At 44.0% G+C, this 24364-nt stretch overlaps 1 protein-coding gene across 1 annotated transcript in view; it reads left to right on the forward strand.

Moving 5' to 3' along the window:
- The window catches only part of kaznb (kazrin, periplakin interacting protein b), a gene marked incomplete at its 5' end in the record, with an annotated part of 214520 nt that overhangs the window by 170151 nt on the left and 20005 nt on the right, over positions 1-24364 (forward strand). The window contains one exon of the mRNA XM_079509380.1: positions 3205-3315. Within this exon, the coding sequence (XP_079365506.1) occupies positions 3205-3315 (111 nt within the window). The remainder of the gene's footprint in view (positions 1-3204; positions 3316-24364) is intronic.

A 24364-nucleotide genomic window follows, 5' to 3' on the forward strand; every position in this document is an offset into this window, starting at 1 on the left:
CCAGGCAGTCACCAGGTGCACAGGACCCAGGCAGTCACCAGGTGCTCAGGACCCAGGCAGTCACCAGGTGCACAGGACCCAGGCAGTCAGGTGCACAGGACCCAGGCAGTCAGTCAGGTGCACTAGGACCCAGGCAGTCACCAGGTGCACAGGACCCAGGCAGTCACCAGGTGCACTAGGACCCAGGCAGTCAGTCAGGTGCACTAGGACCCAGGCAGTCACCAGGTGCACAGGACCCAGGCAGTCAGGTGCACAGGACCCAGGCAGTCACCAGGTGCACTAGGACCCAGGCAGTCACCAGGTGCACTAGGACCCAGGCAGTCACCAGGTGCACTAGGACCCAGGCAGTCACCAGGTGCACTAGGACCCAGGCAGTCACCAGGTGCACTAGGACCCAGGCAGTCACCAGGTGCACTAGGACCCAGGCAGTCACCAGGTGCACAGGACCCAGGCAGTCACCAGGTGCACTAGGACCCAGGCAGTCACCAGGTGCACTAGGACCCAGGCAGTCACCAGGTGCACTAGGACCCAGGCAGTCACCAGGTGCACTAGGACCCAGGCAGTCACCAGGTGCACTAGGACCCAGGCAGTCACCAGGTGCACAGGACCCAGGCAGTCACCAGGTGCACTAGGACCCAGGCAGTCACCAGGTGCACTAGGACCCAGGCAGTCACCAGGTGCACTAGGACCCAGGCAGTCACCAGAAATGTCAAGGACTCTGCATAGTGCACACTACTTCAAAGAACAGGGTAAAATGGGTCTTTTAAAGGCACTTAGTTCCAACACCTTATTTCATCTAGTATTCTACATGCTGAACAATATTGCTGTGAATGCTTTTATATGTTCTAAACCCAGCTGACAAAATGCCCTGAGAGACGCCAGTTTTCACTGTTCATTAGAATGTTTTAGGCTGTTAGCAGTGTAGCGAATTCCCTTTAATGAAAAGGTATTGTTTTAAGCACAGGAAGAGACATATAATAACTTGTGTCAGCTGCTTAATGTTATTTGAAGGACAGGCAAACTTTGTGCAGGACACAGAACGTGGGTCAAGAGTGTGGGTTTTTAGGCTTTTAGAGAGATTAAGATGATTACATTGATTAATTTACTGTAAATCAGTGAGGTGGCTAATCTCCACAATTTTCTCTCTCTCTCTCTCTCTCATGCACGCACGCACGCACGCACGCACGCACGCACACTCTTATTCTCTCGCGCTCTCTCTTTCATCATTGGATGTGATTGTGTGCTACTGTAAGTTGGGCAGTTGTAGCGGTGCAGGTGCCCACACCACACCACACCATGTTCATGGCTGTGGGTTTTCCTGCTGCCCAATTTCCATATTGAAGCCAGAGCGGAGGAAAGGTCAGCTGAACACAACACCTACCACGGCTATTGACAGGAGAGGAGGAAGGACGTGAGGGGAGCGGGTGCTAAGGTCAGCCAACTAGAGGAAATTGCTGTTGTCGGCCGGAAACCTCTTATTTCCTCCGTATTCTAAGTTTTCGTGCGTTTTCGTAAACGAATGCCCTAAACTTGATCACACCACATCACACACAAGCATCAAAGGTAAGCAGTTCTGCAAGCTCGAAAGGGTTGATCTTGCAGATTTGCTACTTTTGCTATTTTTGAATTTGAATCCTGAAAAGTAACAGTTTTGTAGCCTGGCTAATAAGCCAGAATCAAATCACACTGTCGGCAGGCAATTTATTTTTGCCAACGGCTGATTCGGTCTGGCTTATTAGCCAGGCTAACAGTTTTGGACATGAGTGAGTTGGGGAGTATAGTCTGAGAACGTTGCTCATTCAAGGAAGTGTTTGGTTTGGTTTTAGAGGAGAGGGAAAAAATAATGAAGTGGGTTGTCAAGCAGACAAGCACAGACCTATCTGGGTAACTCCGGTCAACAACGTGTGTAGGGTGTGTATAGAATAATGTTAAACTTAAAACATTGAATTCATGCTCAGGTATAGAGTAATGTTAAGTAACGAGCACATCTGCAGTGGTTGGAGTTGGTGTACCTACTCTTCCATTGAAACATTTCGATGCTGCTGTTGGTATATACTGTAGGACCCGTACTGGTCAACAAGTTGTACTTTCTGAATCTCATAAGAACAATATCTTCCCAACCATGTATGCCAACTTGAGATGAGAGGTGGAAGTGCTGATGTGCGAACATTGTGAGCCACTCCCAGGGGGGGGGGGGGGGGGCACAGTGGTTTTAACCAGGCCAATAAGGAGAGAGGGAGTAGATGAGACTTGGCTTTCAAAGCGGTGTCACACCCGGCAGAGCTCCATCAGTGCCATTATCTGAGGGGATGTTTGTCAGAGTGGCTCCACAGGGTGCACGTCTGTGGAATCACACAGATGGACGGGCTCCACTTCAGGAGCATAGAGATGGTGCAAACGATAGCAAGGGAAAAATGATGCGGGAAAAGATGAGAGAGGGAAGCGATCCAAACTGGTGATCAAATAAAAGCTGAGGTAGGATACGGGTGATTACCGACTAGTGAACTGCACTGAACTATTTGGTTAAAAAAATGATGTTTTCAAATTGCGTCGAACGTGTCCTTGGAGTCGGTGTCGGCAGTGAAAAGAAAACTGCTATTGTGACTCACATTACAGCTCAACACGCATACATCTGCATTTTGCACATGCACACACACATGCGCGCACACACAAACACACACACACACACACACACACACACACACACACACACACACACACACACACACACACACACACACACACACACACACACACACACACACACACGTCCGTGCTCACACGCACACAATTTTCTCCTTTATTGTGTCCGGAAATGTCTTTGTCTTCCCACTTCAATAACAGCATAAAGAGAATGCCTCCACAAGCAGGACTAATGACACGCACGCACGCACGCACGCACGCACGCACGCACGCACGCACGCACGCACGCACGCACGCACGCACGCACGCACGCACGCACGCACGCACGCACGCACGCACGCACGCACGCACGCACGCACGCACGCACGCACGCACACACACACACACACACACACACACACACACACACACACACACATCCTGAAACCCAGTTATTAACTCCTCTGTATAAACCTTACATTGTCACCGCCCTCGCTTTATGAGTGTGAATAATGAGTGTTCACCATAGCCTTCCAGCTCTGTGTACTAACTAGTCTAATTAAAGTTTGTTTTTCCTCGCAGACCCATCTGTGCATCACAGACAGAAGACGATGGTGACAGACATGTGCTACCACCCCACGGAGATATCCAGCCTGATGGACTTCGGCACCCCTGACTCCTCGCTAGGCAAAGGTAAGGCGTTGCCTTGAAAACCCAGTATGTCCAGAACCGTTACTTATATTGATTGTTGATTGATTTTGATTGATTGTTTATTTATTTTCGTGTCATGCACAGCTTGTGCCCAACCCTCATGGGTTTATAAGACACCATTTCACAGTTGCAATTACAGCATGTTTTACATTACATAATTTATGCATTTACAGCATGTTTACATTACATAATTCATTATATTACACCTCAGAAGTATACAGAGTATTCTGCCTTCTTTCCCAAGCTTGACAGATAAAATCTGCTACAACGAAAGTCCCTTTGACAAAACATATCTCCATTTTTATACTTTGCAAGGAATGGAAAGCAAACCTGCGTTACCATGGAGTTGTTATGTATAGTCACAAGCTCTTGTTAATACGTTTCATTAGTTTGATATTTATTTAAGGAAACACGCTGAGGAAGGCTATAGGCCACCGTCGTGTTTTATCTGCTGCTGCTGCTGCGGCTTCTCAATAAATGAGAGTTCCGGTGAGTGCTGGTGATCTTTTCAAAGATACTGTTCATGCCAGAACCGTGCACCCGGTAAGCCTGTGAACTATTCCACTCTCTCTTTTTCACGATATTTATCAAACATAACAACTTTCACACTCAAAATGTTTCTAAAATAGCGATAGCGGCCAATGCAAAAGCTCACCACGTGTCGCAAGACTCGCAACGTGTGGTGAGCTCATGGTTTGTCTGTTTTTGCTATACTTTTTGCGTGACCCACTTGTACAACAAAGTAGGGCATTCATTTCCCCCCCCCAAAAAAACTTGAAAAACGAATGGAAACGTAGAGAACGATACAAGGTTTCCATCCGACACCGGCGATAGCGTAACAGGCGTTGCCTTGACGACGCCAGAAAGTGTGCGTTGGTGATTGATTGGTCTCGGCAGTTAAAAGACACGGGGTTGTCAGCTGGTGGCGGAGGTTAAAGGCCTGCGCTGTGTAAGAGTGTGAGAACAATCTGATAATAGGAGTTGGGAACCAGGGTACAAAGGCCTGGCAGCGCACTGCAGCCTTTGATGTGTGTACCAAGGCTAAAGAACACGCTCCCTCTCAGCTGACACCGGCATGCAGCTCAGGCCAGCGGTGGAAGTACTTAGATTTTTGTACGTACAGTACTGTAAAGCAGTAACCCGAGTACATCTGAGTAAACTTGAGTACTGTACTTATGGACACTGCTCCAATGACTGGCCGCGTGTGTCCCTAATCCCTATGTACTGTATGTCTGTATGTCTGTATGTACAGTACAGTACAGTACAGTACAGTACAGTACAGTACAGTACAGTACAGTACACCGTATGGTACAGTACAGACTACAGTACTACCACAATACAAGTATAGTTGCACCGCTCAATTCACACAGGGTGATTTTTTTGCAAGCTGATGACTTTTACGCCACTGCATTTTTCAGAAAAGGGAATCTTGGGTTCCAAAGCTTACAAGCATATTATAAATGAACCACTTGAGCCCTACTTTAAATAAAATGAAAAGATAAGATAGAAACAGAAATACCGGTAGCTTGTAGATTGGCTGTATTTTTGAACATTTCAAAACCTTTCTGAGGGAATAATATATGCTTTTGAGTACTTACTTTGTCCACCACCACAGGCCAGTGGTGGGAGAAGATTGTGTACATTACTGTACACTTAAGTAAAAGTAGCAATGTCCCGCTTCATGCTTCAAGATAGGAGATCTACAAGCTCACATGTCAGATTGTATAGTTAGACTATTTTCAAATAGGCCTTTTGTTGTGTGTGGTACGAATTTGCCTCCGGGGTGTAGTGAAGTAAAAGTATATAAAAAAAGTGAAAATTCTCGAGTAAAAGTAAAAGTGCCTCAAGATTGTACTTGAGTAAATGTACTTGGATACTTTCCACCGCTGGTACAGGCGTTGGAGGAGGCCCATTGTGGTGACTCATGCAACAAACATGACATCAAGAGAGTGATGTCTTGTTGCAGGGTGGCTCGCTTTCTAAAATTGCCTCAGACTGAATAGTCGCTTTATTGGGAGCCGTGGCTGCATTGAATTTTATAGCGCTGGATGATTATTGTGTTGTGAAATGGCCCATTATTTTTTCTCCAATCACCGTCCTTACAATCTTTTGTGCAAAAGGGGGCTGTGTGACTCAGAATAGTTGTCTCTCCGAGTCTCCCTCCAGTGATTATTAGGTTCACAAAGCTCGTATTGACGTTCAGCACCGATGGCGTCGTCCTGGAGCCGTATTGATCACCTGGATGTTGTTGCTTAATCTATAAGTCTTATGGGCCATGCTAATTAGCTCTCCAAGTCACTCTCATTATTCCCTACGGTGCTTTTAGCTACAAAGTCCCGCCGGCCGCCGCCATTGTGCTTCATCCCATCGCTGTCGGGTGGACACCTTGTATGTCGGGAAACCGTTTCTTTTTTTGTTATTATTTTAGAGAGAAAAGATAGTGGAAATAGCTGAAATATCTACAAGCTCGCATTGCGACGTGTCGTGAGATCTGCTATATCCTCTACTCTTGTGTAGTGAAGTAAGGCGTTGAAGTACGTTTAAATATGGAGATACAAGGTTTCTGCCCGACAACAACGCACGATTTCTAATCTAGCTCCATGTCATCTCGACCCTCTGGCAAGAATGCACCATGTTCCTTTTGGGTGACATTTCCATTCATCCCAAACAGAGACGGCCGGTGACCTGAGTCCATTATTCTCCTCCTGTCTCTTACTTCTTCTTACTTACTACTCCCAATGTCCATCATCCCCTGTCTGCTTCCATCCGCTCACCGTTGACTAATATATTAACGCCTCTCTATCCAACAGTGCCCAGCACTGATTACGGCAGTGGCGTCTGAAAGAGCTCGGGGGGAGCGTGGCAGAGAAGAGAGGGGAGCACGGAGGACAAAAAATGATTTTTGAAGGCTTTTTTCCCTCGAATTTCTCCTGGCTTATTGAGTGTAGAAGCAAATGAATGACACGGAGGTGCAGGGAGTTAAGTCGCCGAATTAGGACAGACAGACAGGCGGGAGGGTGAAGAAATGTCAGAGCGAGGAGTCTGTCAGGATTAACGCGGCGAGGTGAATAAGAGTTGAGGCTGCTTTGAGTCAATATGGTCTGACCTTGTGATTATAAAAGTTTACATTTTGCTTTACATAACATATATGAAGTGTGTAATGACTCAGAAAACAGAGCCATGATATTATCTGTATAACATGTATCTAGAGATGTGCCGATGAGACATTTTGGCCGATATTGATATCCGATATAATTAATTGCTGTTATGGCCAATAAACGATATTATCGATGTCGATATGATCTCGTTCCGTATTGAAAAATTATAATAGTTTTGTCCTGAAAAATACATGTAACAGGGTATCTGCACTGCAGGCTTAGGCAAGTCAGATTTAACTTAAATACCTTTATATTTCTATATTGTGAGCTTGTAGATCTGTTCAAGCTGTTACTTTGGGCTTGTTTATCTGTAAAGACAGACCGATTAATCAAACCGATTAATTAATTGGTCTGATTGATTAATCGAACCGATGCCGATTAATCTAAAAACAACTAAAATCGGCCGATAGCGATGTGTTTGCCGATTAATCTCCCATCACTACATGTAACACATTGAGTGCATACCAGTAGGCCTGCAGCAATAAAGAAGCACTCAACAATGCGCAATGTTTGTGAGAGTGACAGCATTGCAGTGTTTTCTACCGACACCTGCTGCATAGCTCAGAGAAAATAAGAACGTCAGTGATTGACAGATCCCAGTGCATCAGTCGACCCTTACGGGTCAATGTTTTAGACTTTCCAGCCCCAAACCAAAGTCTTTAATACAAGGTTATATCCCAGTGAGTCAGCCCCACACACCATGGCAGTTCAGCGGTTTCCTTTTGTCTGTTAGTGGACTGCGGCATTACTTCTGTCAAAGAGCTGTTAAGGCTTGAGGTCCAAGGCTGGCTCACATTCTGACAGCGAGGCAGCCTGGATCAGACCCTAACTCTATTACCTGTGAGATTGTGTTCGCGCTCATCCATGGTACCTTCTAACACACCTAGACAGTCCCCTGACAGGTCCTGTGAAGGACACGGCAGGATGACATGTTAATAGGTTTCCCTATAACCATGCTGGTCAGAGCAGGACACCAACTCGCCCCGGCTCAACCTGATGTCCCTATTTTTGGCATGTCATTATAGGAGGAAACGAAAAAAAATAGCAAGGTGATGATAGGTGAGAGGAGGTTTATGGATGCCGTGAGAGACAACATGCAGGTGGCAGGAGGTTTATGGATGCCGTGAGAGACAACATGCAGGTGGCAGGAGGTTTATGGATGCCGTGAGAGACAACATGCAGGTGGCAGGAGGTTTATGGATGCCGTGAGAGACAACATGCAGGTGGCAGGAGGTTTATGGATGCCGTGAGAGACAACATGCAGGTGGCAGGAGGTTTATGGATGCCGTGAGAGACAACATGCAGGTGGCAGGAGGTTTATGGATGCCGTGAGAGACAACATGCAGGTGGCAGGAGGTTTATGGATGCCGTGAGAGACAACATGCAGGTGGCAGGAGGTTTATGGATGCCGTGAGAGACAACATGCAGGTGGCAGGAGGTTTATGGATGCCGTGAGAGACAACATGCAGGTGGCAGGAGTCGTTGAGGAAGACGTGAAAAATAGAACTAGGTGGAAACTGATGATCCGCTGCAGGGATCCCTGATGGGACTTAGCCGAAAGAAGAAGCACGTGTACAGGATCACAACGCGCCGTGAGCTTGTAGACGCCATTGTAAGACAATATGTGGTCATAATGGTCAACATGTGCTGCATGGTTCATGGTTTTTGTCATTTAGATTTAGTTTTGCTTTTTAGATCGAATGTTTAGACAGCTTCTATGTTTGATTTATACCTGTTATCCTAGTTTATTTGAGGCACTATACATTGTTCTCTTTCAGTATACTTACGTGATTAAGTACACTGGAGGGGGGGATCTTTTGAATAATTGAAAACAAAATGTGGCAAACGAGAATAAAAACGGGATATTTACCCATAAAAATTGATCCGCAACCAAACAGTGGGTCCTGAGTCCCGACCCACTGTTTGGGTATTGGTTTAGCCTCGTCGTTTGGGTTCATACTGTTATGCAGAAGCCTATTAGTAGGGCTTGTGGTGGTCTGGCATGGTTGGCCCCATCCACTGTTTGTTTGATTTTCCAATGGAAGTGTTATTAATTTCAGTATGGTGTGCAAATCAACTTGCACACAAAATTATCATCATTGAGTTTATTGTTTGTCAAAGCGAGTGGATTGATTTGAAAAGCCTAGCCAGAGAAATGGTCCCCGGGGGAATAGATTGATTTAAGGCGTTTATGTTTAACCAACATTGGCTCAATTATTAATTTTTAATGACTTGCGAAAATGTAAACAAATGTGTGTTTTTTTCTTTCTTTTTCTTTAGCCATTAACAGCGTGTACCTGTTGACTCAGCCAGTGAGGTGCACGGTTTATCGTTGCTGTCATGCACAAACCTTGCATTGTATACTTTGTTATTTTGTCATTTGCCCTACCTTGCCATGCAAGCAAAAGTTGTGAAAAGAGACGATCTACAACGCAGCTTGTATGCTATTTTCACAATTTCTGAACATTATTGTTCCATTTCCTGAAAAGTAACATAGTGACGTTTCCACCCAACAGTGGCGATATGCTCCCCGTCGGCACGAGGCCGAGGACCCATTAGAGTTTGATTCCAACTGCCGTCTTGTGTCGTATGTCTCTACAAATATACAGCCATTAAACCCATTTAGGCCTGACAACATTCTGACAGTTCTCTGAAATACCTATGTTTTCTGTATTAGTGGTGCTCAATATTTCATGCCAAGGACCCCAAAAATGATATGTAATTGGCCTCCGACCCCCATCTGAAAATTGTTCCAAGCTGTGAATAGACAATGATATCTATTGACCCTGTTATGGTCCTTTAACACCTTGGATGTCCAAGCCGGAGTTCTCCGTCCAAGTTCAAGGTCATGGTCAAGTGCCCAACACAGAGATTGATAAACAGGACGGAGATTAATGAAAACAAAACCGTTCGCATCGCTCTAGAGCCTTGGAGCGCTTGTTGCCCGATCCGATGACGTGTCAAAAAGTGACACGTCATCGAAAATCTCCCCTGCCTGTTTAGCTGACGAAAACGAAAATCTTAAAACGATCATAACTCCCGATCTAAATCATCCCGTCTAATTCTGAAAAAAGATCCTGTGTTAGACGGCGCTCAGCGGTCCAGTCGCTAGTCGCGATAGATTTATTATTACCTCCCGTTGTTGTCGATCGACTCTAGAGTGGTGTGGCTATTGTTAGCTGCTACACAGACATGCACACCAGCTTCCGGTGCGCCGGTAAAAGTGGTCCGTGCGCTACAAATGATGGGCACCCTGGATGAAATGGATTAAATAGTTCCGGGCTTCTAAGGTGTTAACTACCTCTGGGTCCAACTCGGGTACAGGACATTACTAATGTGAAAGCTGAGAGGGGGAGTGGGGGAGGTCGCACAATGGTAATATGAAGCAATTGCACCTAATATGAAAACGCCCTAAAAGTGTACTCTACAAACAGTGTACACTCATAATATTGTAATATAAGGTGTTTTGGATGACCAGCATAATATCATCGGGCCCATATCAGTACAACACTGTCATCTGTTTTTACTTGCTATGACTAATAATACAACTCACATCCTTGCCCATTCAACTGTTTGCATTCCTCTCCTCTGTAGATTCATATGGGGAAGGAAATAATGGCTATACTTCATCATACTTACTACCGTCACGTACCGTGTCACACGAAAGTAACAAAAATGGCACATCGCGATGCGTTTTGACCTTGTAGATCTGCTATTTTTTTATTACTTTTGAATTTGAATCCTGAAAAGCAATAGTTTTGGATATATGGGGCAGTATTATGCGTGTCTTAAGTACCAGGTCTTATTACTTAACTTAAGACCTGGAGGCGTGATCAATGCCATTTGGCTATTCTGGGTGGCCAAACAGCATTGACCACGCCTCCAGGTCTTAAGTTAAGTCATGAGGTTTGCACCTGACAGCGAAGAAATGTAAACTCAATACACACAACAGACCAGGGGTCCTCAAAGTGGTGTCCAGGGGACTTTCAGGTCTGTGTGTGTGTGTGTGTGTGTGTGTGCGTGTGCGTGTGCGTGTGCGTGTGCTAGGGCATTCACTTCTAGTCATTTTTACTAGTTGACTAGTTGCCTAGTTTACTAGTCGACTAGTCGACTAGTTGTTTAACCACCTTTTATGTTAAAAAAAAATGTTTATTTTTTTGTTTTGTTTTTGGGGGGGGAAATAAATATTTGTACATTTAAAAACTGTGTACATTGGTGACTATAACTATAATCTACCTGCTATTGTTCTTATCAACTAGTCGACTAGTACCAGCACTAGTACCAGCAAGGTCGACTAGTGGATTTACTAGTCGACTAGTAAACTAGTCGACTAGTTGCTTAATGCCCTAGCGTGTGCGTGTGCGCGCGTGCGTGCGTAGGGTCTACCTCTGAGGCGATGGCTGTCTCAGAGGACTTTATATCTGACCTCGGTATCTATCTGTGTCAGAGCAACTATGACTGTGTGGAACAGAGCACCAACTTCCACAGACTAATGCCCGAGGTCGCCCCCTATGGCCACAACAGGATAGGCAGCGGCAACATTAGACTGAGCTGAGACTGCATCATGTGGTGGACCATTCCGTCTCTCACTGTGTCTGTGTTAAAACCCATTTTGGGTGGGAACCCCTTTTGGTGTTAGCATTATGTTATGCTTTAGCTATTGAAAAATAGCAGATCTACAAGCTCATAGCGCGCCACCGAGTGGCGCGCTACGAGCTTGTAGGTCTGCTATTTTTGAAAAATCGAAGAACGACTGACATGATAGAAACATAGCTTTTTCAGAAAACTGTCAGGATGTAGAAGACATTTTTTAGAATCTGATCTCAGGTCAAAATGGGTTAAAAAGTGTTGCCATAGACCATTTTCTACTCTGAAAGCGAGGTTGCCGGGTTGTGCCATCTAAGCTTAATCTCTCCATCTGTTTTCCAGGCAATCATTCTCCTCACTGTATGTATACATCATGGTCATCATGACCAATAGCTGAAATCATGTCACACATCTTAAATGGCTGCCATGTACTGTATATAGAGCTACGTGAGTAGGCATGACAGAATAGTGGATTTGGTACCAAAAGATGTCTCTTCCATTTTCAGGTCCTATAGAGCAGGGGTTCTCAACCCGTGGGTCGCGACCCCTCGGGGGGTCGCCAAATTATTTTAGGGGGTCCCCAAATTATTTAAAAAAATAAATAAAAAATACAATATTTTTTTTTCACGATTTTTCAAAAATAGCAGACCTACAAGCTCATAGCGCGTCACTCGGTGGCGCGCTATGAGCTTGTAGATCTGCTATTTTTAAATAGCTAAATTATAACAATGCTTAAAACACCAAAAGGGGTTCCCGCCCAAAATGGTTTAAGGTTATTGTAGCAGTCAATTTATATTGGGGGTCGGGAGGGGGCGGGGCGGGGGTCCCGAGACGTTGCCAAAGCATTTTCGGGGGTCCCCGGCCAAAAACGTCGAGAACCCCTGCTATAGAGCGTCGCAGTCAAGGGGGCAGGCAGACTTTCCAACGTTGAAGCTCTGGGTCCTAGTGGTAGGAGGAGGGACTACAGGCGGACCCGTGGATTCATGACCGGGAAACCCCGTGCAGCTGGGCTTTAACGTTGAGCGCTCGGTTGCCCTACGTCACTCAGGACCTCAAAGTTGAGGTCCTGGGAGGGACTTCCGGCAGTCTTCCGGGTGCTTCAAAACGCCACTGAGCAACTTCCACTGACATGAATAGCTGGGGGGGCGGAGCTTCGCGCTAGTTCAGTCTCTATTATATATATACTCTATGGTCGCAGTCCCTCCCCCTACCATGGACCAGGAAATGAATCCCAATGCATTTTTCCCATAGACATTTCACAAAGTATTTATTTAAAGACGGTTACGCTGCGGACAAAGCCAACTCGAGTCGTGACAACTCATGACAACACAAACAATATTTTGGACCAAACAAATAATTACAAAGAAGAAAAACAACAAAAAAGTGTTGTAACCTTCTTTCTAATTATTTGTTGTCATGATTTGTCACGACTCGAGTTGGCTTTGTCCGTGGTTTAAACGTCTTTAAATAAATACTTTCTGAAATGTCTATGAGGAAAATGAACAGAGAATCATTTCCTGGTCCATGGTAGGGGGCGGGACTGCGACGCTCTATATAAGCGTTCTACTGTGAAGCCGAGCATGTTTAGCCTGCTCTGTAATGATGATGACTCTGTGTTCTCTAACATTTCAGCTAACACCCCATGATGTCATTGTTGTTAGCCTAGCCCTAGGGCACGTGCACAGTGCACACGTTGGTTGCCTTCAAATGGTTTGGCCTCTCCAAAAGGAAGGCTAAACCCTGCCCAGTGTCGGAAGCCGCTCAGTTTGGAGGAGGCGCTGTTTCCTTTACCCATGATTGTTGTCTGCTGTGCTTGACAAGTATGGCAGCATTATTGTATGTAACAATGTTCTGCGTTGTGTGTGTGTGTGTGTGTGTGTGTGTGTGTGTGGGTGTGTGTGTGGGCGACTGCGTGTGTGTGTGTGTGTGTGTGTGCGCGCGTGTGTGTGCGTGTGTGTGTTTGTGTGTTTGTGTGTGCTTGTGTGTACGTACATGTACGTGTTCTGTCGGTTCTCTGCCATCAGAGGGAGTGATTGCACTTTGGCTGCCCAGCAGTGACTCACCTGGGCTGTTTACCTGAAGCAGCCCCCCCCTTGGGGGAGGGGCAGGTGAGGGAAAACATACTGAAAGAGTGGGAGGAGGGAGGAGGGGGTGTTGTTACAGACAATATATTAGGGGAGGGAGGGGGGGTGAATGTTACCAGGACTGCCTCTGGGTGTATCACAAAGCACTGAAGCAGGTATACAGAGAGAGAGAGAGAGAGAGAGAGAGAGAGAGAGAGGCAGAGCAGCTTGGCAGGGGGGAGGTGCTAAATACAAACCTGTCTGGGTGGAGTCACAGAGAGACCGCAACTGGGAGCGATACAGGCTGGCTAAAGGCTATCTGTGGCTGTGAGTTTGAATGGTGGATATATGCAAGTACAGTATGTATTGTGTGTGCGTGTGAGTGAGTGAGTGTGTGTGTGCGTGTGTTTGTGTGCGCGCACGTGTGTGTGTGTGTGTGTGTGTGTGTGTGTGTGTGTGTGTGTGTGTGTGTGTGTGTGTGTGTGTGTGTGTGCGTGTGCGTGTGTGTTTGGGGGTGCATGTTTCTGGCCTGCTATGAGAATACACACCAGCGTTGACAGTGGAGCCGAGTGGACCCCATACCGTGGAGGACATGAGGTCCGAGAGAGAGGAGGGAAAGACCGGTGAGTGTGTGTGTGTGTGTGTGTGTGTGTGTGTGTGTGTGTGTGTGTGTGTGTGTGTGTGTGTGTGTGTGTGTGTGTGTGTGTGTGTGTGTGTGTGTGTGTGTGTGTGTGTGTGTGTGTGTGTGTGTGTGTGTGTGTGTGTGTGAGAATGTCCATGTGGTTAATTACTTGCCTCGTTGTTTTCCATTTGAAGAATGCTGAATCACACCCCTTGTTTTATTTCTAATACTCTCCGTCCGTTAAATAATATCTACTTTAACTTGGGAATAATTAGGAGCTTCACCATAATTAGGTTGTATTCATAGACACAACGTTTTTTGCCCAGGAATCCTGTTGTATTGTTGTGTTTACATTGTGTTCATGCACTACGACTACAGCATCCCAGTCAAATGTATGGTTGTGGTTCAGATTAGTGCTAAATGCTGACCTAGATATGACATGCGTATGGATCATACAGTATATGGTAATACTTTGTAAATCTACCGTAAACGCTGTGCATGGCTGGTGAGTACTTCTGGCTGGATGGCGTGCTCTATTGCATTGTTTAGCGGCTTAGTACACAATCATAATGCATAGTCTGAGTACAGTAATCTATGAGTTTATTAGTACACATTCATAATGCATAGTCTGAGTACAGTAATCTATGAGTTTATTAGTACACAATCATAATGCATAGTCTGAGTACAGTAATCTATGAGTTTATTAGTACACATTCATAATGCATAGTCTGAGTACAGTAATCTATGAGTTTATTAGTACACATTCATAATATGCATATGAGGACAGTAAACTAAGAGTTTATTAGTACACATTCATATGCATATGAGGACAGTAAACTAAGAGTTTATTAGTACACTACACAGCCACAATGCATAGTCTTACAGTAAACTATGAGTTTATTAGTACACATTCATAATGCATAGTGATAATCTTAGGCCCCCAAGATACTATTAAAGCAGGAACGAGGTCACTTCCTTGTACATGTACATTTTCCCCAAAAAAATATAGGTGGATAGATTATTTTCTTTGGATTCTTCATTGGTTGGGTTTGTTCAGAAGTGCTATGCTTGAGCAGCTGACACATGATCTCTGAGCTAGATTGGTTCATAATGCGGGTGCGGTGTTGCATCATGCTGATGGCATGAGGTGATATTGATGGTACGGCGGGTGCGCTTGTCATTTGGTAATAGCTTTTTTTTCTTTTTAACCACTAGGATCTCGTATACGTTGATGTCCTACCGCTGCTGCCTCGCGTCGTACCCCCCAGCACTCTGTCTGGAAAAATGTTATATCATTTGATGTAGTTTGTTTTTTATCACTCACAGTTAATGAAGCATAGCCAGACAACAAAACAAAATGCACTATATTCACGATTCCACACTAAGACACGCTACTGGTAAAGATTGAAAAGCACCTTTAGATTTGTATCCACCCTATGCTGTCTCAGCCTGCCCGGCACCTCAAATTCCATCTCTGTTGGCATCTGTCTTCTAAATAGTTTCAGTGTTTTAGTTTCAATGATGACCAAGTACCTCGCCCAAGTACTTTGTTTTCCTTAAGAATTTCTACATTGTTTGTTACGTGTTTTTTTTTAAACGTGACACATTGTGAGCTTGGAGATCGTCTATTTTTGTAATGAAACTGACAGAGTGTACTGTACATCGGGTTCAGATCCTAACTCTTATTTGACATGGTGCATACATACCTTAGACAGTTTCTATGCCTCAGGCATACAATGACATAGAAGACATGTTCTGGCATAAAATTACATGCATATGACAGTACAATACAATACTTCAACCATGACTGTCACTGTAATGACTCTGACTCATAATCTTCATAGAAGACTATAGTCCAAAGTCCATCATGTCAAAACGGTTCTGTGTGCGTGTATAGGAAATGTAAGTGTTGTTCATTAAGTTATGACAGGTTGGTTATATTAGTGGCAATTACTGTTCACCTATACTGTAGATGTCATAATGGTCTCAGCACAATCTATGTAAAGCGCCTTGGATAAAGGCGCTATATAAATGCACCATTTACCATTTAGCACAGATTGGAGAGAACAAGAGACATTACACATGGTCGTAGCCTACTTTCATGCCCTCGCATCACATTGCGTGTGTGTGTGTGTGTGTGTGTGTGTGTGTGTGTGTGTGTGTGTGTGTGTGTGTGTGTGTGTGTGTGTGTGTGTGTGTGTGTGTGTGTGTGTGTGTGTGTGTGTGTGTGTGTGTGTGTGTGTGTGTGTGTGTGTGTGTGTGTGTGTGTGTGTGTGTGTGTCTGTCTGTCACACAACGTGCAGCATCCAAAACACTGCTCACGGTGAGCCTTGTAGTTCTGCTATTTTTGTCGTACGACAAAGTATAGGTTCACTTCGCCGCCGGACGCCGGTCCATTCCGCCCTCGGAGGGTTCTTCTACAAATTGCAGTTGTTAATGAGTTTGCTGGTGACAGATGGCGCCATCAGCGCCGGCGTCACCCTCACAGTTCTGTAGCGTTGTGCTTGACGTGCCCGATCCTCAACCAAGACCGCTGGAAATAGAACACGGTACACCTCTATGGGGAGAAGAGCTTAGTTCACCTTTTTTTTCCCCCTATGACTATTGTTTCTATTCATCTATTGTGTGTGTGTGCTCGCCCCTGAACATGGCAGGCTATTGTACATTCATCTGCGCAAACATAACACTGAATTTAAACAATGAACTCTCGGACAAAAGAACAGGTCTTTTACGCTCGCCGTGTCCATTTTTGCCAAATTCCGGGTGGCAGAATGGAGCCTGGCTGCAGAATCGGTTCCACTGACTGGACCCTGTGGAGTTGAAATGCCTTGCTTAAGAGCACAAAGGGGCGTTGTGTACCGTCCACATCAGTCATTCAGTGCTAGAGTTGTCCACCCTAGCTGGACTCATTCCTCTCTGGGATCCCCAATCTGACACTCTATCCTCAAAAGTTAACTCTGCAATTGTATGGAAAAAGCTGCGTCTGCTCCACTCAGAACTGTACACAAATCCAATTTCAGTGGCATCCTGTGTAACTCAGAGATTACTGGAAGTCCATTTGTATACTAGTTTTAAACCCCGGACCCGTAAAGCTACATTTGGTTACTAACTATCAATCATTTACCCGGGGGGGACACACTTGAACCCCACCAAGAACCTCTCGTTGAGAACCAGTATGCTAGCTAGGCAACTGGACAATTGCTTTGTACCCTCCAGTTGTTCATTTCGGTACTAGTAATAGTCATGATTTCGCAGCTCTTTGGGGGAATGTAACCACGGTCCATGGAGGGTCAAGGTTTGTCTGGGGTGACACTTTAACCCATATTGACCTGAGATCAGATTCTATAAATGTCTTCTACATCCTGACAGTTTCCTGCAAAAGCTATGTTTCTATGTCAGTCGTTCTTCGATTTTTCAAAAATAGCAGACCTACAAGCTCGTAGCGCGCCACTCGGTGGCGCGCTATGAGCTTGTAGATCTGCTATTTTTCAATAGCTAAAGCATAACATAATGCTAACACCAAAAGGGGTTCCCGCCCAAAATGGATTAATGTATTAGGTCCCAGACAGATTTGATTCCTGGCCCCTGGATATGTGTCAAGGTGTCCATGAGCAAGACACTTGGGCTTTCCTCTGAGCGCTCACACTCCAGAACCATTTGCTGGGTGAAGCAAGCGGAAAACTGAATTTACCCTGTGGGATTAACCAGGTCTCCTGGTAAATCCTACTGTTTTTTCATAATATTGTGATCAAGATTAAATGTGTTTTTTTCCTGGTGTAAAATGTGAGTAAAGTCATAACCTTTTAGCTGAACTAATTCAGCTGCTGTAGTTGAGTGGAATGAGCAATGAATGCCTCTAGCTGTTTGCTCATCATATGATAGCAAATACTGATGATAATTTCTCAAAATGTTCTTGTGTACTGTGCAAATATCCTCTGAAAGCACTGATGGAATAGTCATCCCCAATATCGAGGTCTTTTACCAGCAGCTACAGCTAGTAGTGTTGTTTTCACTGTGTGTGTGTGTGTGTGTGTGTGTGTGTGTGTGTGTGTGTGTGTGTGTGTGTGTGTGTGTGTGTGTGTGTGTGTGTGTGTGTGTGTGTGTGTGTGCGTGAGCGCACACGCGTGTGTGCGTGCATGCGCGACTGCGTGTACGACTGTACGTGTACGACGTGTGTGTGTGTTGTGTGTGTGTTTATGTCTGTGGACAGATTATGTCATGGGATGACGGGATGGTGTGAACAAACATGCAAATCGTCAACCAATGCAGTCATGAAACTGCATGTGTGTTTGTTGGTTATATCTTGGTCATTTGCTCCCATCACGTTATTGTTACTCATTTGTTTTAGCTTGGCCATAATCCAATCCACGAATTGTTAATAATGTAATTAGATATCATGTTGTTTAGACTAGGGCATTAAGTAAATCCACTAGTCGACCTTGTTGGTACTAGTTGACTAGTTTTTTCTCGATTTTGTAGGCCTCAAGATCAGGTAGATTATAGTTATAGTCAACTAGTAAAAATGACTAGAAGTGAATGCCCTAGTTTAGACAGATGCTATGTTCATTAGTTTACCTGGTATCCTATTTTATTTGAGGCACTAGACTGACAAACAATAAAAACGCCAACGTGGATGAACACAAAAAGGCGAAACTCATTGACTAGGGTTCATGCTTATCCCATTTAAACCTCAGGCCGATTCTAAAATGCCTTCTATATCCTGACCTAGTTTTCTGAAAAGCTTCATATATGTATTCAAAATTATGTTGCTAATACTGTACATATTAGCAACAACTACCCCAAAAGGGGTTCCCGTCCTAAATGGGTTATCTGCTTATTCTAATTTTGCACTTGTAAGTCACTCTGCATAAATTCTGTGTGTGCTAAATGCCTGTGCATGTTGTAATTGTAAATTGTTACAACAGAAGGCTGACTTTGAAGATCGGTGTGGTTCAAGTTAACCAAGGGCATTGGGAGTAGCTGGTCAACAGATACTGGCTAGCAGATACCACTCATTGACATTAACATGTCACAGTATAATATAATGTGGCAGTGGCTACTTGTTAGCATATTAAGCTGACAACAGTGTTGATTTCGACAACTAAAACTATGACGAAAAATGTTCGTTGTTTATTCACTGACTAAAACTAAACTAAAACTAAATAAAAACGAACCTATATGATGACTAAAACTGAGACTAAATACATTTACAATTTCATCGACAATTAAAATACTAAAATGTTATGGAGGGACTAGTGGAGAAGAGATCCAGTTTGGTTGCAAGAAAGGCTTTTCTAACTATTTGACCAGCACCTCATCAAATACAAATTGGTGACCTTGTGGGTATACGTTACATTTTGAGTGGCACAATAGTATTTTCTCCCTAGCTAATTATAATCATTGTAAGCAGTGTTGCCAGATTGTGAGACAGAAACAAGCAACCAGGTCTATGAAAACAGTTTTAGAGCAGTGGTTCTCAAATATTTTCATTTAAAGATTCCCCAAATTATTTGACTACAGACTCCTATCTGAAAATATTTTGTGCCTAGGGTGACCAGATCCAAACTGTTCATTTGAGGGACAAGTGGGACAGGACGGGGTTAGCAACTTGTTACTTAAGTTTCTATCAAATGTCTTGATGTCATATTCAACCATATGCTAATTGTGGTCATATGGCCGACTTGGTACTGTAGCCTCATATTTCTCATGTTATTTTAACAAATCTTGCAGGACAAGAGACAAAGAGTGAGCTTTACAACAGAAAGCCAACTATTGGGGACCCCAATACAATATGTGTGTTGTTACAATGTATATTTAATCTATATTTGTATTTTCTTTGCAGAATTTTAGCAAACGTTGTGAGCTTGTAGCCTAGTCGCTTATTTGGGCTTGTTTTCATTCATAGATCTGGTTGCTTGTTTCTCTCGCAAGATCTGGCAACACTGGTGCGGGAGTGCGCTCATCTTAAGGCTGATTTATACATAGTCCTACGCCGGTGGCCTGTGATGAAAATTAGACGTTATAATTGCAAACAGGCTGGTCCGAGTTCCCCGCTCTCTTCCACTGTCACATCTCTGGCAGTGTGCCTAATCTGACCATAATAAACGTAAGAATCAATTATAGCTATCTGCACTCGCCGGCCATGCACTGGCCTCACAGGCATACATTAATATGCACACAGGCACATGAGCACACACTCACACATACATACTGTAAAATTCGTATACACAAAAGTGTGTGTGTGTGTGTGTGTACGCGTGTGTGCGCGTGTGCGTTTGTGTGCATACACAAAGCACACAGGCTCCTGACACTTTGCATATTAAGACTTCACACACAAACATAGGCACACGTATACTATATGTAAATATAATCTTAAAAAATATATAGGGCAGTGACTGTGCATAATCATATACATAATACATACGGCATATGGATTTCATATTTAGAAGATGGACCCATGCAGTGCACACAGCACACATAAGAAACTCAAAGTGTGCTATGATCAATGTACTGTACTGGGGCGACTGTGGCTCAAGAGGTAGAGCAGGTCGTCCAATGATCCATGGGTCGGCATTTCGAATCCCGGCTCCTCCTGTCTACATGTCGAAGTGTCCTTGGGCAAGACACTGAACCCCAAATTGCTCCCGATGTGCTGGTTGGTACCTTGCATGGCTTCCGCTGTAATCGGTGTGTGAATGTGTGTGTGAATGGGTGAATGTAATGCACAATCTATGTAAAGCGCCTTGGATAAAGGCGCTATATAAATGCACCATTTACCATTTACCATTTACTATCTTTGCCTTCGGCTTCGGTTTACTAGTGCTGTTATTCTTCTTAATAATGTATTTGTTATTGCTGCTGCTATAATGTTGAGGAACCGTAACCATATACTCTTTACTCACACACGATGTAAGATTAAAACTCTTGCATGTTGACAATGTATTAAGGTTCGTACTGTTTGTGAGCTGGAAGTAGTTTTGCACAAATCTCTCAGTTTCTGCAAGGATGTACATTTGATACCAGTGGTGGTAGAAGTACTCAGAATTATTTTTACCTAAGTGAAAGTATCAATACCACAAGTACTCTGCTCCAAGTATAAGGCCTGTATTCAACATTTCACTTGAGTAAAAGTATAAAGGTATTGGCATCAAAATATACCTTTTGGTGTTAGCATTATATTATGCTTTAGCTATTTAAAAATAGCAGATCTATTGTAGGTCTGCTATTTTTGATAAATCGAAGAACCACTGACATAGAAACAGCTTTTTCAGAAAACTGTCAGGATGTAGAAGACATTTTTAGAATCTGATCTCAGGTCAAAATGGGTTAAAGTACCAAAGTAAAAGAACAAAATGTTTTCAAAATCTGTCAAGCATTATCAAAAATCTGCAGTATTTTAATACCGAAGTATAAAATAGTGCTTAAGTGTTTAGTGTATTTTTTGTAATAATGTTCTAATTTAGTAATTAGTAATAAAGCTGTCAAATAATTGTAGTAAAGTAAAAAGTACAATATTTGCCTCTGAGATGTAGTGGATCAGATACTTCTACTCTAAAGTTTTGAAAGTTGGAAATACTCCAGTAAAGTAAAAATGACCTCAAAAAGGTACTTACCCTGTAGTAATGTAAATGTTTCTAGTTTTCGCATTGGTAAATTAGCATTAGGTTGGTGAATCCCCTGGTCATGATGCCAGGTTGAGACTGAGCCAGCGCATACATTATTTATACCCATATATTATACAGTAGAATGCCACTGTAATACCCTGAGTGGGAAATGGATCTGACCTTTACATGTAGGTGTTCTTCTGTGTTTAGCTAAGCTTACACAGGGTGACTGGCTGTGTGTTTGAGGCGTCCAGACCAAAATAGTTATTCTCAGTTTAATCTTCGGCAACCAACAGAAATACTGAAAACACACTAGCTCAACAATCTGGCTCATTGTTCCCTATGTTGTGGGGGCAGTTCTGTCTACCCCTGTATAAAGCCATGGCCATGTTTTAAACGAGTCCCTCTTCTCAAACACCCAAGTTTTACCACCCACCTGAGTTTTGATTGATTGATTGAAAAATGTATTAACAGTTTGCAGAATTACAGTACATTTCAAGCACAAACTCAATACAAAGGCTGTTAACTGTGAGTGGACGACCCAATTAAGCATTACACTTGTTTCCAATAGGGTCCACCATGTTCAATTCATCAAAAACATTTAGAGACGTACAAATAGACACTTCTATATAGACAAAGGACAGAACAGGAATTCATCATAAAGGAGGTAAAAGGGGGGGAGTCAGTCTGTGTTTGCTATTTCAGAAGTCTCTCTCTCTCTCAATATGAAATGTTGTCCTTTCATGTAAACCCTAAAATTTGTGGCATCCTTTTTGTCTTGATTTCTAAACGGCATGCTCCTTTTGAGGTCACAAATCATTTTCTTTACAAATGTAGCTCGGAACAAATCCATTTTTCATTCTCTTTTATGAGTGCTTTTAGCAAGACCTCTCAGCCTCACAAGGTCCAACCAACCTCATGAGAGCTGCAGGCGGAGCATTAGGTTAAAAGGCCTAGCAGACAGCTTGAGTGGATACGCTATGTTGTGGCAGATGGACCATGTTGACCTGTGCAATCCATATTGTGTCATATATATCTACAACACAAGATCATTCTCCAGAGAGACGCAGACGGTCTTATCTGCGGTATAGCATGCACTGTAAAGCAAAAATCTGATTATGAATATCGCACAACCCTTAACCCATTTTGGGCGGGAACCCTTTTTGGTGTTTTAAAGCATTAAGTTAGCTATTGAAAAATAGCAGATCTACAAGCTCATAGCGCGCCACCGAGTGGCGCGCTACGAGCTTGTAGGTCTGCTATTTTTGAAAAGTAGTGAAAATGTGGTGCAAATCTTTGAATATATATTCTTTCAGAACGAACGTTTTTAACTCAAATCTTTGCTTCTGGGGGTGTCCCTGGAACAAAATACTGTATTTTCAGATTGGTGTCGGTGGCCAATTACATATATTTTTTGGGGTCCTTGACATGATATATTGAGCACCACTGATATAGAAACATGAGGTTTTTCAGGAAAAAAAGACAATTTCGACGTCAGGCCTAAACGGGTTAATATGCAGGTGACACGGGGTTCACCCTGGTTCACCCTGGCTTGTATTTTCTTGCATGGCAGCGTGTTGGAGCTATTACCTGCATGATGAGTTTGATGGAGATCTGAAGCAGACTGCTGTCATCTCCCATGGCAATTGGACTCATCTTCTTGTACCGCAGCCTGTAATCAGAGGAGGCCAGAGATCAGAAGGCATATGTTGCTCTCCTGTACGTGCTAGCACCCGTGTACACTACGACAGCTGTGGGCATATTCATGGCGTGCGCACATGCGTTCGTGCACACGCGAATGCACGCACGCACCCACGCATGCACACACAGACACACACAGTCACACACACAGACACACACAGTCACACACAGTCACACACAGTCACACACACACACATAGTTGGCTTTTTGCCCCCAGACAGGGGAGGTAGTGGTACAGTATAAAGACCTACAGCCTGTGTAATGATGGAGAGTCACTCTGGAGTACAAAGCTAATTTATTTATAATGATCACCAGCAGTCAGTAGAAGTTAGTTCATTGCAGTCACCCAGGTAGCTCACCCAGGTAGCTTCATCAAGTGTCCGATGTTCTGATGATGGATTACCCAAGTCATCCAAAATAACTGCAGTATGGCCCCTGTCGGCCTAGCGGTCCGGGCACCTAGGCTCCTAAAGCCTGACGACAGCGCATCGCGGGTTCGAGTCCTGTTCCTGACGAACTTTGCTGTATGTCACTCCCTGTCTCTCTCTCCTCCGTTTCCTGTCTCTCTCCCCTCCATTTCCAGTCTCGTTACCAGACTGTTGCCTCTCGCAATTTCCAAATGCTTTCATCATACAGTCTGGAGCAACGGAAGAGCTGTCATGAGTAAAATATAAAGTGGAAGTGGAGACTCCTCTTTACTGTCACGCAGATTTATCCTAATACAAATAGAAATCATCTAAGCATCTCACAGCATTTCCCCGCCCCCTTTCCACGCCCCCTTTTGGAGCTAAGTTTTTTCTGTGGTCCATAGACTTCCATGTTACAAGCCACAAACTACCGTTTTGTAAAGGTAAGGTTTACAAATGTCTTTGACATTTTAACATTAGGAAATGTACTTAGATTCTCCAGAGAAAAAAGTGTAAATGCCTAATGTTAAATGACACCACTAGCTACCGGAAGGGGGCGTGGAAAGGGGGCTGTGAGATAGGCCTATTGCATTCAGAGATTGTGGAATAGTTTCCTTTCTCTCTCCACACCGTTTCCTGTCTCTCTCCCCACCGTTTCTAGTCTCGCGTTGCCAAACTGTTGCCTCCGCGATTTCCAAGCGCTACATCATACAGTCTGGGCCAACGGAAGAGGTCTCATGAGTATGCGATAAAGCGGAAGTGGAGCCTCCTCGCCACTTCCGTTTCGTCTTTACAGTCGCGCACATTTATCCTAATATAAATAGAAAACATTTAAGCATATTCGCTTAGCAGAAAAGGAAATAAAAATGATTTATATTTTCGTGAACGG

This window comes from Electrona antarctica, assembly GCF_951216825.1.
Source record: "Electrona antarctica genome assembly, chromosome: 9".
Taxonomy (NCBI): domain Eukaryota; kingdom Metazoa; phylum Chordata; class Actinopteri; order Myctophiformes; family Myctophidae; genus Electrona; species Electrona antarctica.